The 13,327-nt window shown below is 49.8% G+C and overlaps 4 protein-coding genes across 4 annotated transcripts; all 4 read right to left on the reverse strand.

Moving 5' to 3' along the window:
• Positions 1 to 185: 185 nt before the first annotated feature.
• LMH87_001423 (uncharacterized protein) lies at positions 186 to 1,093 on the reverse strand (the record flags this gene model as incomplete). Its single annotated transcript, XM_056192694.1, has 4 exons — positions 186 to 229; positions 278 to 418; positions 467 to 721; positions 787 to 1,093. 4 exons carry the CDS (start codon positions 1,091 to 1,093, stop codon positions 186 to 188), a joined length of 747 nt encoding a protein of 248 aa, XP_056049805.1.
• A 4,688-nt stretch (positions 1,094 to 5,781) lies between these two features.
• Positions 5,782 to 6,918, reverse strand: LMH87_001424 (uncharacterized protein; the record flags this gene model as incomplete). Its single annotated transcript, XM_056192696.1, has 1 exon — positions 5,782 to 6,918. The coding sequence occupies one exon, from the start codon at positions 6,916 to 6,918 to the stop codon at positions 5,782 to 5,784; it is 1,137 nt and encodes a 378-aa protein (XP_056049806.1).
• A 1,674-nt stretch (positions 6,919 to 8,592) lies between these two features.
• Positions 8,593 to 9,909, reverse strand: LMH87_001425 (uncharacterized protein; the record flags this gene model as incomplete). The annotated part of the gene is made up of 4 exons (XM_056192697.1): positions 8,593 to 9,050; positions 9,101 to 9,169; positions 9,243 to 9,520; positions 9,578 to 9,909. The coding sequence occupies 4 exons, from the start codon at positions 9,907 to 9,909 to the stop codon at positions 8,593 to 8,595; spliced, it is 1,137 nt and encodes a 378-aa protein (XP_056049807.1).
• Positions 9,910 to 10,786: 877 nt separating this feature from the next.
• LMH87_001426 (uncharacterized protein) lies at positions 10,787 to 12,923 on the reverse strand (the record flags this gene model as incomplete). Its single annotated transcript, XM_056192698.1, has 6 exons — positions 10,787 to 11,376; positions 11,430 to 11,809; positions 11,865 to 11,931; positions 11,993 to 12,061; positions 12,115 to 12,355; positions 12,414 to 12,923. The coding sequence occupies 6 exons, from the start codon at positions 12,921 to 12,923 to the stop codon at positions 10,787 to 10,789; spliced, it is 1,857 nt and encodes a 618-aa protein (XP_056049808.1).
• Between the last annotated feature and the right edge of the window lie 404 nt (positions 12,924 to 13,327).

A 13,327-nucleotide genomic window follows, 5' to 3' on the forward strand; every position in this document is an offset into this window, starting at 1 on the left:
GTGGTACTTGGGCAGACTGTCGCTCCGTACCCGTTTTTACTCCAGCCCCATGCATCTTCACTGCAGCTACATGTGGCTGGTTGGCGCATAAGCGGTCGTGTACTTGATTCAAAACGTCCTCGCGCAAACAGTCAATGTGCATCCACTCTCCGCAGTCGCTGTTCGTGTAGCCGACTACCGTCTTGTCAGGGTGGGTGGGTGTTCGACATCTGCAAATGAGAGCAATAGCCTAGTCCGGTTAGTGATGTCTTTTTCGGGGATTGTTGCTTGTGCATACAGACAGCTGTGATGTGCTGTGATGTGCCACAGTCGAACGCCTGGCGCCAATACAAGCCATCCAAGATTTCCTCGTCGTCCGCCTCGATCCATTGGCTGACCTTAGCACGGTGGACTATGCTCAAAACATTGATAATATCCACTGCATGAGTTAGCGCAAAGGCCTCTGTCGCTATGGTCGCCCACGTACGATGATTCGAGACAATGATTTCGTTCTTGCCATGGTACGGCCGACGCCCTTCGGGCAGCTCATCCGGGGAGTACATCCAGCAGACGCGTGCATAAACATGGCGTTCATCCAGAGCCCGAATCTCCAGGATCTGTGCGACCCAGATATTGCATGGTCCAACTTGCGCATTGAGATCTTCCCCTAGTTTACCTCGCGCTATACAATTATCATTGGCCACAAAGACAAATTCGCCACTTAGATATTTCTCATTGTTCACTGCGATAGCACAAGTCAGTTATTGTAGCATAAAGTACTGCAATACAGCGAGATTAGAGAATTACGAATGAAGCTATGGTATCGCGTCATGCTGATCCAGTCCTTTCCTGGTTCTATGTGGTAGTAAACGCCCATTGTCGCGTCGGAGCGAAATTTGCCGGTCGGCTCAAACAGTGAAGATTGAAGCAACGTCACCTCCTCACTGGTGTTCACATTCTTGTTCTTCTTGCCAGGCTTAGTCTTATTCTTCGAAGGCTTTTCGTTCGTCTTTATGCGTGCCGCCGGGAACGAGGAAATGTGAAGTTGGAAAGGGCAGTCGGCGCGCTCGTCCTCTACAATAGTACGCGAGCGCTTTCGCGTTTTGGAAACCATGGTGCACCTCGTGTTTATAAAGAGGTTTGAAGTCTTCGTTAGTGTCTTTGGCTGGTGATTGGTAATAGATGCTGTCTTCGTGAAAACGGCATGCGCAGCTAGAAGTCTCTCAATTGGTGGGTCGTTCAATCCTTTTAAGCGTCGATTCATTACTCAGCTTCAGGCCGTCCAACATAGCTATGCACGCAAGGAGACTATTGTGATGCACATTATGTAGCAGATGTTTTTCTTTTCTTAGAAGACAGTCATTTGTGGCTGCCCGGCGTTGCTTCTCTGTCAACCACAAGATAACAAATGGTGGATACGAAAGCCGAACTATGGCAGAAAATAGACATCGCAGAAAACTACCAATTGACCTAGAGTCCGACCGTTAGTCAACGAAAATCGTGAAATCGGGTGGTATAGAAGGCCAGGGCGCGGGCGCAAGGTGCGGCAACGAGCGGGAGGTACCGGTAATGAACTAAAAAGGTTAAAATAAACAGGTGAAGCAGTGGACACATATGGCGCGAGGAGAAACGACCAGCATCCCTAGCCAGAGCCTATCACCAGAAATCGCTGCGCCAGAATTTGCCAGTAGCCAAATATGGACAACAGACGAGCAGATCCGGGCATTTCAAGTACAAGCCAAGGACAGCACCGAAAGGCCAGATCTAGGACTTCCTATTGTGGATCAGGTGAAATGTGCTGCTGCCACTTGCCACGCTTCCATTTCTGGCTTCCATGTTTGCTCCCACTTCTGAATCTGGCCCATTTCTACGGAGTGGGCTGCCTTTCCTCGTCAATCACACTAACTAGAGCATGACCGTCTGTAGCCGAAAGGGCGCCATCACAGAGGCCTGGTGATGATTTTCTTACACAGCGCATCCTATACAAAGAAGGGCGAAACAAATGTCACACTTTTTAGTTAACAAGAATAATAGTGGCAGCCATTTTAGCCTGCGACGTAGCGCCGCCGGAAACCTCCAAGGTACCCGAGACTCTCTAGTGGGGTAAATGTGCGATTGAACTCGGCCGTTACTTTGCCATATATGCATCAGTTGTTGCTCTGTCACAACAGAATTTCGCTTCGGCGATGGAGTGGAGATCTTTTTCCCTCCCTGAGCATTTTTCTGATTAGAAATATGGCGTCTAATCAGTTACTGCCTATGCAGTCTTTTTTTTGCCCAAGGAAAAAACATGGTACAGGGTACCAAATGACTCTAGCGGCCAGATCGAGATCCACCATTTTTTTAATAAGTCAACTAGCAAAAGAGTGACACTTGAAACGCCTTTCTCTGCTACATTTTCTTCAATGCCGATCTAGTACAGAGACGCATTGATGCCAATGGCGGAGCCATAGCTTTTGTAGACGACTTCACAGCCTGGGTCACTGGCCCGACGGCACACAGCAACCGAGACAAGATCAAGGCCATCGTGGAAGAGGCGCTGGACTGGGAAAAAAGAAGCGGCGCGACATTTGAGACAGACAAAACAACTATTATCCACTTTACCCGCAATGCACGAAAAGCCGACGCCACCCCAGTCATAATCCGAGGGCAGGCAGTAATCCCAAAAGATCACGTCAGGATTCTGGGTGTCATCATGGACTCGCGCCTAAAGTACAAGCAACACATCGCACGAGCGTCGACAAAAGGACTCGAAGCAGCCATGGAATTGAAACGACTGAGAGGACTTTCTTCTATGACAGCAAGACAACTGTTCACATCCACGGTGGTTCCGCTAGTCGACTACGCGTCGAGTGTGTGGATGCATGCATATCAGGACAAATTAGTTGGACCTATCAACCGGGTTCAGAAGGCGGGCGCACAAGCGATTGTAGGGACATTTCTCAAGGTCGCGACAGCAGTGGCAGAGGCGGAAGCTAGTCTGGTGAGCGCTGGAGAGAGACTTTGGAAGAGAGTGATTAAAACGTGGTTGACGATACACTCGTTACCGGACACGAACCCGTTACGCCGACTCACGGCGCGCATGAAGAAACTGTACCCTGCGTTCCGATCGCCTCTGTACCAAGTAACGCGCAAGCTGCGAGGTGTGCCGGCGGAGGAGCTGGAATCTATTCAACCGTTTACAATCGAGCCGTGGAGAGAGCGGATCGGAACCGTGGAAAGCGAGACCAGAGAAGGCGGTCCTGCGCTAGGAGAAGCCATTATGGCCACGAGCAGCTCCGCGCGTAACGGGGTAGTTGGAGTGGGTGGAGCGATTCAAAGTTCAAGTTCGATACAACGCAGTGCGCAACGACAGACTTTCTCGTTTACGCTTGGGCCAAGGGCAGAGCAGAGCCCATACTCAGGAGCGTTGGCGGCCATAGCATATGTGCTGCGACACATACCGAGTGGTTGCAAGCGTGCATCGATCCTGACAAGAAACAAAGCTGCGGTGCAATCATTGAAGAGTCCACACCAGCAGTCGGGACAAGAATTTATGCGTTGCATATACGACTCGATACGGGATCAACAAGAAAATGGAGTGTCCATTTCGATTATCTGGAACCCGACAGAGAGCGACGATGAGCTCCTTAACGTGGCGAAGAGAAAAGCGAAGGACGCCACTCGGCAAGGAGCGCAAGCCGAACAACAATTCCCCAAGATGCTCTCCACCACCTTTAACATCGAGAAGCGAAAGCTCAGGGCAGAAAGACATATCCCAGAGAATGTGGGAAGATACTCGAAAAGCATTGACACAGCCTTGCCTGGTGAACACACGAGAGGACTGTACGAAGATCTACCATGGAGTGAACGGACAGTTCTGGCTCAGCTCAGGACCTACATGATCAGGCTGAATGGATACCTCCACCAGATAAGGGCAGTGCCGTCAAGCCAATGTGCTTGCGGACTCGAACGCGAAACGATTAAACACTTTCTCTTCCGGTGTCCGAAATGGGAGGCACATCGAAAGGAGATGACAGAATGCACCGATACACAACGAGGCAACGTTTCGTTCTACGTCGGCGGGAAATCTCCGTTCGATGGAGCAAAGTGGAAACCCAACAGGACAGCAGTCAGGGCCACGATCCGATTCGCGGTGGCCACTGGCCGATTGAACAATGACTAGGAACACCAACACCAACAGCATCGCGTTAACCTGCCGTAGCAAAATCGCACAATCGTGTCGCTGATAACAGGCGCCGCTTCAGCCGCCGTAGATAGGACGCTGAACACTTGGGGAAACGCCTCCAAGCAGCTATTTAATACACAGCACCGCACGAGAATACGTGCTACCAGGGAAGAAACAAGAATGGAAACAGGCAAGGGAGGATGATCGCTTATGGGCTTGCAGGAGGCAAAGACTAATTTTGGACGTGTACAAGCACCCTAGCTAGTGAGCCCTATTGGCAGAATTGCCACCGGGCGTAATAAACAAAGTGAAGTGAAGTGTACAGAGGGCATTTGCCAATTTCGCGGCGTTTGGCGAAATGGCGGTATCCAGCGTCATGAGTCGCACCTTCGAGATCCTTGTGGCAAACGTAGCTGCGAAACGATATCAGCAAGCGTTTCGTTCAATGTAGAGCCGATGAACATAGTACCATTTTGTGGACTTGTGGACTTGTGAACTAGTGGGCGATGGACGGTGGACAAGTCGACTTGTGGACGAGTGGACGATGGACAAATCGACTAACGGACGACTAGGCTAGTTGACGATGGACAAATCGATCAGTGGACAGTGGGCTAGTGGACAAGTTGACAGGTCGGCAAGTCGACAAGCAGAATGCAGGCACGATGAACCCATGCATGGCTGCAGCTAATAAGCCACTAACGAGCGTCGATGGTGGCGGATCGAGTACAGAGGTGGACAGGCTGAAAATCATCGCTAAAAGAGGGAGCAGCTACGAGGCCGCTGATGTGCTAGCTGCAACAGGCTAGGCTCAAAAGCACCAACTAGAAACCCACTACGCATGGTTCGGGCTGTCCGCAGATCGTCGCGTCAAATGTGACAATAGGCCACGGAGAAAAGGGGAAACTAAATGGACGAACAAGCATAATCTTGACGAAGGAGGCACACGACTAGCAACACTCCCCTCCTACATCATCTGGTAAATGAAAGGGGAGAAAGTGGACGATGTCGTCTAGTGGACGGAGCAAAAAGGCGCCAGCGAGGAGGCGGCGGGCCAACTACGAAGAGGGCTCTCAGCATGATGCCAAGCCTGGTCGCAAAGCAAAAGTTGACAGGTGGTATCACAATGGAGGCTTGGAAAGCTTGACGCCACCAACGCGCCGAGAAGAAGCGAATGGACATATGGGAGGATGTGGACGCAGTAGCAAACACACGCCCCAGGCCAACCGGCTACCAGCGTTTCCCCCTTCCCCGCGCACAGAGAAGCTACGCTTTCGGCCTGCTGTCGTGTAGTAGTATGTGACAGTGCCGCACCGGCTTACACCGTTCTCCTTTACCTTCTCCCTGCGCCACCATGCCGACGGCAGAATTGATTTGTGTTCGCCTGCTCGCAATCGCTAGTTTCATTGGAAATCGTCTACAGGCCTCAGCTTCTTCACTACCACGCCATGGTGTCCGCCAAAGATTTAGCCTGGCTGCAATTCTGATTAATTACTTATAAAATATACTAATAAAGTATTTAGCCTCTATAGTATACTATTTCTATATTATAAAAAGCCCATATATAGTTCGTATGTAGGTCGCTAGCATAAACCTAATTAGAGGCACCTTACTTCTCTTAATGGCTATGATATGCGCTACCTCCGAGTAAGATGTGCCTTGTCACTTTCCATTCTGACCATGGCGAATCCGGACCCATCGTCACTCGAAGCCGCGTGCCCATCGGTTTCGACCCAATCCTCAGCATACGATTCAAAAGTCCGCTGTACATATATGCCATCGCTATGTTGCGTCTTATAGTATAAATCGCCAACTGGCACTGGCTCAATCTTGGTGGTGGTAACAGTTCTTGAGCCGAGCGGATATAACTTTTCAGGGTTAAAGTCATTGTCCATTATGGTTCGAATAGGTTTTATCGTCTTGATATTGCCGACTCTTCGGGATAGCAATCCGCTAAAGGGAGACACAGAGCCCATGATCAACGCAATGCACGTCTCGACGGTGCTCCAGACTGTGAGCCCAACCAGGTCAACATTGACGTCGACGAGAATTTGCGTCATCCGCACGATTGACACGCAGACTATCAGGAGGCTCAGAGTAAACATGAACCCCAGGGCAATCTTTTTGCGCTTGTCCAAGTTCATCAGGGGCAGAACAGACAGGGGCAGAGTCACGATGAGTATGTCGGTGGCAATATCCAGAGCCGTCGAAAATAAGATATTGAACCGCTGGCGATACAGATCGAGACCAGTTGTGCATCTGCCTGAATGAGGATAATCGGATGGAGTGTGGCAGGAGACGATGTTTGATACACCGCAGGCGACGAACGCCAATATCACAATTATCGTGAAGAGTATCCACATGATTCTTCGCGTCTTGAAAGGACTGACGAGTTGGTTGCAGAAAGAGAGCAAACTGGCCTTGACGCACCAAAGACAAACCCAAAACAGGTTTATACTGGCAAATTGCCACTTCGCAAGCTCGAGTAGCTGCGAGTTCCTCATTTCCGAGTCTGGGTCGACTTGGCCTTCTGTTGTCGCTGCCGTGTACCAAAGGGATTTTTGTTGCAGCATCTCAAGTATGCACATGACCAGCATGGAAGCCCATGCCAGTATCATCCAAACATCGTCCAATTTTATCCGGCCATAGTTGTATGTGCGAAGAAATATGCGAGACGCCACAAAAACGCTAGCGGTGCCGAAGCAGACCCAGACGATGGCAGTCAGTTCGGCACGGTGAATGTGCTTCGCGTCGTCCAGGTCTGGCACACCCATTGCGGTGATGTCGATACGAAGTTGTATTTATGAGCCGGCCAGGATGTACGTGTTGAAATGCGAAGCCAAAAACAAAACAACAAACATTAGAGAAAAAGCGGCTTCCAGCTAATCTCTCTCATGCAGGACAGCCGTCGCGGCATTCGAGTCGACACACCGGCAGTAGCGAGAACGTGGTCGAGAGGTTGGCACAAAATTTGGCGCAGGAGCTAATGGAGGGTACCGCGTGGCGGAAGTCTAGAATATATATCAGAGGGCCGGCAGTCGGCTTGAGCGACCGCGGTGCGTGGACTATGAACTAGCAGAGCGAAGCCGGAAAACTGTTAGGTAATACGTGAGACGCCACATGCGCATGGCATGGCGATCAGTCCCTTAGAAGGTGTTGGGAACAGGCATGATTCGTGAAGAATATTACTTGCAGCGCCCCTGACCGCACTACAGAACTGCCGGCCTAATCAAGTAAAGGAGGCATGGGTTCCTCAGTGCTAGCGGCTGAGTGGCGTACAGGCACCACCACACACCCTGCAAGAACATGATGATAAGGGCTAGTCCGTTTCAAAAAAAAAAACCAGTCGACGCAGTTCTTCGTCGAAATCTGACATGCTGTAAGCTGACGCGAAAGAAAAAAAAAGATCTATCGTCCCGAACGGTGCATAGTATCGTCGCGGCTGATGGTGGCTGACGAGTCTTGGCAATCGCAGCTAGATCTTGGCTACTATTGTCGCTGCCAGCGTTTCCCTGCTCAGTTGAGCAGGGGATCATAGCCTCTGATTGGCTGATTCCTCATTTATGTAAGCGTACAATCTATATAGTTAAAACGGTGGTTGAGACACCTCTTTCCTAGTTACTAGATACATCATCAATTCCACAGTCTGTAACCTTCATACGCGATTCCGCTAGTGATATCACAGAGAAAGCAATTAACTCTGTACTTCCAACAACTATGACTACACGTGCCACGCACCCACCCAAGGTGGGTGCTGTATAGTAGCGCGGCCAGTAGGCCTCCGCGGCCACCTTTTTGAACACAACAACTTCGACACGCGATAACTTTGCCAATAATGACTTCTTTATCCTCAAAAAAAGAAGACACTATAAAAGAGTGTTTATCTTTCATAGAGAAAAATCCCAGCTTCCCAATCGCGAAGGCGGCGCGTGAATTCGGTATTTCGCGTGGTACCCTTCGTCGACCTCCAAGGAACCGGACCGCGTCAACCACAACCCTCGCCCCAAGCCAAGTTACAACCGGCTGAAGAAAAAAGTCTTTTAGATATAATTTATCGCCTTGATAATCTGAATCTTTCGGTTACAAAAAAATGGATTACAAACGCGGCTAAAAACTACTAGTAAAGGAACTTATCTCGGAACGGCTCTATATGGGCTTATGCTCACGCCTTCTAGCCGTAAGCCTTTAGTCTACTCTGGCCAACTACGAGGCTGGGGCGCCGATAATGCCGTAGTTATTGGCTGCCGCACAATCCCTTAGGAAGCAGCCGGTAAGATGAATTTGCTGTACGACGAATGTTTGCAATTGATTGAAAAGCTCTTCCAAGGGCATACCGATGTCTAGAAGAATCTGATTGAGTACAAGAGCCCTCCGCTTTCGAAATTCTGCAGGACCTTGGTTCAACCCAATTACTTCCGGGATACCACTGCCGCGATGGAAACCCCTAGTTACAGAAGCAGGCCCAAAATCAGAAGCTGCACAGTCATGAGCCCTCCGCTAGCATATCTGGACATTGAGGCCGCTTTAGATGTCTTTGGGATTATTGGTACCCCGGCCGAGCTTGTCATGGGTGTGGCGTCTGCTGGCGATGGTTTTGTGGTATAGACTTCGCGACTCGCAGTCGCCTTTCGCCCGTCGCTGGCAGCGCCTTTATCACCCCCCTCGACCTCACCCATGCCGCACTTCAAATCACGGTCTTTCTTCGAAGAAATCAAAATCACATACTGTCCATCTATGCGATTTAAAGCCTCAGCCTTGATTTTGTGCTGCGATTTGTCAAAGTGCTGGTTTTCCAATGGCTGAAAGCAGGTTGTAGCGGTAGCGTTGACGTCTCTTCTGGCGACTAGCAGATGCATGGGTCCTGCTTCTTGGTCTGAGATTCGCTCTTGTAACATCTGTTGATTGACTAGCAAGAGGTTAGTTGTATTTCGCTGTATGTATAGGTGACTGACTCACTTGGAAAGCTGATGCCCACCGAGATATTGCTGGCCGGCGATGTCGAATTTATCTTCCAAGAAAATGAATCTTAGGACGGAATCTGGTTAGAAACTAGTCTTGCCTACTTAAAATGCCTTGTGCGGCTTATGGAAGAGAGTACTCAGCGATTTGTGGGCTTTTGGTATTGCCTGGGCGTCGATGCCGAAAGGAATGTCGGCATTGAGGGCAAACGGTTTCGCCGATCGAAACCGTAGTCGCAGCCCGTCGATGAATTCCACTTCTTGAGTATCGTCCGCGCCCCCAGTGACATTCACCGTCCTAGTTGCGCCCTGGCCATACTGCACAAAAATATTCGCAGTATCTTCGGACTTGCGTCCGAGCAGCATGTACTCTCCGTCGAGGGAAGTCATCTTGACGATTCGAGTTTTATTCTCACTCCTAGAAACACGGCTCAGCCATCAATTGCTTGAGGTATGTGCCTAATGCAATTCTTACATGTGCACGTTTCTCTGTGTTTCTGACACAATCCAAGATTTTTGGTCCGCCGCCAGAGTGCCAACATAGGTGTTTGCCAATTGTATACCTTGCTGCACCAGTGCCTCGGGGTCATATGGCAGCTCAATCTTAGCAATGAGGTCATTTGCTGATTCATTGAACTTGATAACCCAGCTGTATTTTGAAAGATTCACGAAGCCCTCGCCCGTGCTGCCCGTGACAAAATTGCCAGGCAGCGGCGACGTGTTGTTGGTGACAACCAGGGTATGGTTCTTTGGCGAGAACAGGTCAAGGGCTAGCCCATCAACGAAATCCTGATCAGTGCGAGCCATCTATTCGATACTTTATAAGTGGGCTAGAATTGTGACGGTCATCGTGCTTCGTTCTTACCTGCCCAAGAACCGGAATAACATCGCCGAAGTTTGCCAATTTATCATCCGATTGACCGGCAATCAACAAAGGTAAAGAGAGTAGCAGAAAGTTGCTGCAAAGTACCATTCGCGTACAATAAATTTGGCCGAACATTGTGTAAGTTCTGTTAGAAAATAAAGCCTGAGGATAGAAGTTCTTCTATGTGAGCTCTTCTGTGTGGTGCCGGCGATCGTCATATTTGTAGTCTCTGGAGGCGACGATGCGCCTCATTAAACCATCCCTCACCATGAAGGAACTTCAGCCTCGAACTCAACACGTAGCTGGAAGTGCTTGTTTCCGTAGAGCACCACGGTTTCAACTCAGTCACTGCAAGCTATGGCGTTCTCCTCGATCGTTAATGGGACAAATTTGAATGTACGTTGCAAAATCATACCGGGGGTGTGCATAGTCACACTGCAGCTCTTCACTTCAAACAGCTGGTTAATACAGGCCCTCGGGATCTCGGCACCCTCGAAACAAGTGCGTAGGGCCTGGCTACGCCTTCTGGCTACGCCTTGTGGGGCGCTTTGGTCTCCGACATGCTTCACAGCTCAGTACGCAGCCCCTATCTATGTTTAAAAATAAGCATCGTAGTGTCAAGGACTTTCTGTTTCATATGCTGGGCAATTGCAAGACAGAGTGGCGTCTTAATTTCCCAGAAGCGCCAACCAAAATATACGAAAGCGTGCGCAGGTCGGTAGCGAGCCCGTGTTCAGCGTATCTTATGAACGCGAGAACCGTCAAAACCGTTACGTGGTAAAAATGGAAAGTAATAACTTTTCATCCATTTTCATTCGCCTATACTTTTAGACCTATTGCGTCCTTTTGGCGACGGGCTTTTCTCCACTGCATACCGTACATCAACTCAAGACACAACAGCACTCCCATGCCAGCAGTGAGAATCGCCAACCCCAGAAAGGTCGCAGCAGGTCCGAACGTGCGCAACAAGAGGTCCCCAGCTGCTACCCCCAGGGCGGCCATTCCGCAGCGCACCAGATTATTGATTGCCGTTGAGCTCGCGCCTTTCCCCGGACATAGATCCGAAACGAGCGTTGTATTTATGGCAAAAACTGCATTAGACGTGGCAGCAATCACAAACTGCAGCACTAGCGGTACCGTAATCCAACCTGCCTTGGAGACCAGAGAGAGCTGGGAGGGCTGAAGCACCGTAAAACCGTAGGCCGCCGTTGCCAGGCTAAACAATGCAGTGATCCAGGGTGCGTGACGTAGACGAGCATGCTCAATTGGGAAATCCACCGGAATGTCTTTCTTATTCTTGGATGGTGGCGCCGCAGTTGGGTGTCGCTCGAGGTAAGCCCTCTCCGCCACCAGAAACTCCCGTGTCATAAGTTTGCCGGCAATTACTGAGCCAATAATAGTGCCCAATCCTAGTCAGTAGAATTAGCATTTAAATATCTCTGTGACAATCAGGAAGACCTACCATTAGGCAAGAATACTACACCAAGAAGCACGTCATCCAAATGGAATAGATCTTTGAATAACCCTGTCGTTGTGGCCACGACGATGCTCCATACCGAGTACACAGTTCCACCAAAAACCAAACTAACCAGGATATCCTTTTCTCGAAGGAGCAGTAATGGCTTCAGAAATGTCTTCAAATTTACCTTGGGGCGCGGTGCCAAGGCTTCGGGCTCTTCTGTATTTTGTTTTCCTGTGACAAATCCACTCAAAAGCGGTCGGTAAATACCTGAAAGTTTGAGAGAGCCGTTACCAGCAATTGTCCGGAGTGTCTCTGGTAGGAAAAGGACAATTATGCCCAGCACAGCTGATGACACGATGAGCAGGAAGATGAAGACGGAGCTTGAGATCTGTCAGTAGTCTACTCTAGCTAGGCAAAGTCGCGGTTCTTACGTACCGAAACCCGAAAAAGTTGGACAGCACACCGCCAATCACGGGTCCAACCGCGATGCTAAAATTTCGAACTGCAGGTCAAAGCTGTTCAGCTTTGGTGCCCTTTTTGCTATTGTATCCAAGTGAACATACTGGCTTGGTAGAAGCTGATAAATGCACCGCGCTCATCTGGGGTCGCGATGTCCTGAATAACGCCATTTCCTGATGCGATTAGTTTTGAGGCCATCTTGGAGAAACCCACAACTGTACTGTACCAATGCTAACTGTGGATGCGCTACCAGCTGCCTGAAGCCCTCTGAACACAAGCAAGACGGGAAAATTTGGCGTAATGCTGAGGACAATGTTGGAGACAATATATACGGAGAAGGAGTATAGATATACTGGTCGACGGCCAATGGTATCGGATAGCGAGCCCCAGAATAACGGTGAGATGCCCTGAACTATCAGGTACGATGTAATGGTTAGCCCAACGTCACTGAGGCTAACTTTCAGATCCTGATAATGCTTTAGCGTGATTCAATACTTGCAGTTGGAGAACAGGGTCCGATATTACCTGGGCGATGGCGGATAGCGAGGGCAAGTATATGTTCGAGGACAATCCAGAAAAGAGCCCAGCAATTCCAATGATGATAACAAGGTACCATTTGACCTTCTTAGGGAACACATGGAATTGCATCTCCAATGGCTCTGCAGACCCAAAATCCTCTGTCTCCTCTGTGTCTTCCCGCGCGACCGATTCCTTTCCCGCCTCATGTCCTGCTCCTACCCTTGGCGCCGTCAACTGCGTAACTCCGTTTGGCCACAGGCCCCTCTGCCCATATTTGTCGTCGCTTCCACCTGCTGAGGAAGCGTTGATGGACTTTCGGTACATCCGGGAAAGCCTGGTTTGAACTTGCCTGTCACGGTGTGGAGGCCACTCTTGATCATACACGGGATCCGGAATAAAGACTGCCGCAGTATGGCCAGCCGTAACGTATATCCCGCGGCTGACTTCGCGCCATCCTTCAAATGAAGTAAATCTTCGGGCGGCACGACCAGAGGTCGCGCCGATATAGCTATCCATTGCTTCGTCGCGAGCTAGTTGCAGTTGCGGCTACGTACCAGAGTGGAAGAGCAATGCAGCTTTTGTATACTAGACTAGGCAGGGAAAAAGTGCACAAACAAGAGATATAGTCTTACACGCATAGTGGAGCATGCTGTCAAGAATTAAACCCCACGAGTCTATATTTTCCGTGCAGTGTTACGCGAACATCCCCCGTTGCAGAAGTGCAACGTCTCATCAACCAGTATGGGAAAGGAGCACCAGATGTAGACCTATTTTTAGGCCTGACCTGCATAGAGGAAGCCGTGAAAGATAAGCATTCCCAGCAGAACAGATCGTAATTAAGTCATAAACCCTGCTCCGAATACTCCAAAGTTTGTTTCATGCCAAGCCTATCATCGGAGCTATAAGTGCCCGGGTTTCAC

This window comes from Akanthomyces muscarius, chromosome 3, assembly GCF_028009165.1.
Source record: "Akanthomyces muscarius strain Ve6 chromosome 3, whole genome shotgun sequence".
Lineage (NCBI taxonomy): Eukaryota > Fungi > Ascomycota > Sordariomycetes > Hypocreales > Cordycipitaceae > Akanthomyces > Akanthomyces muscarius.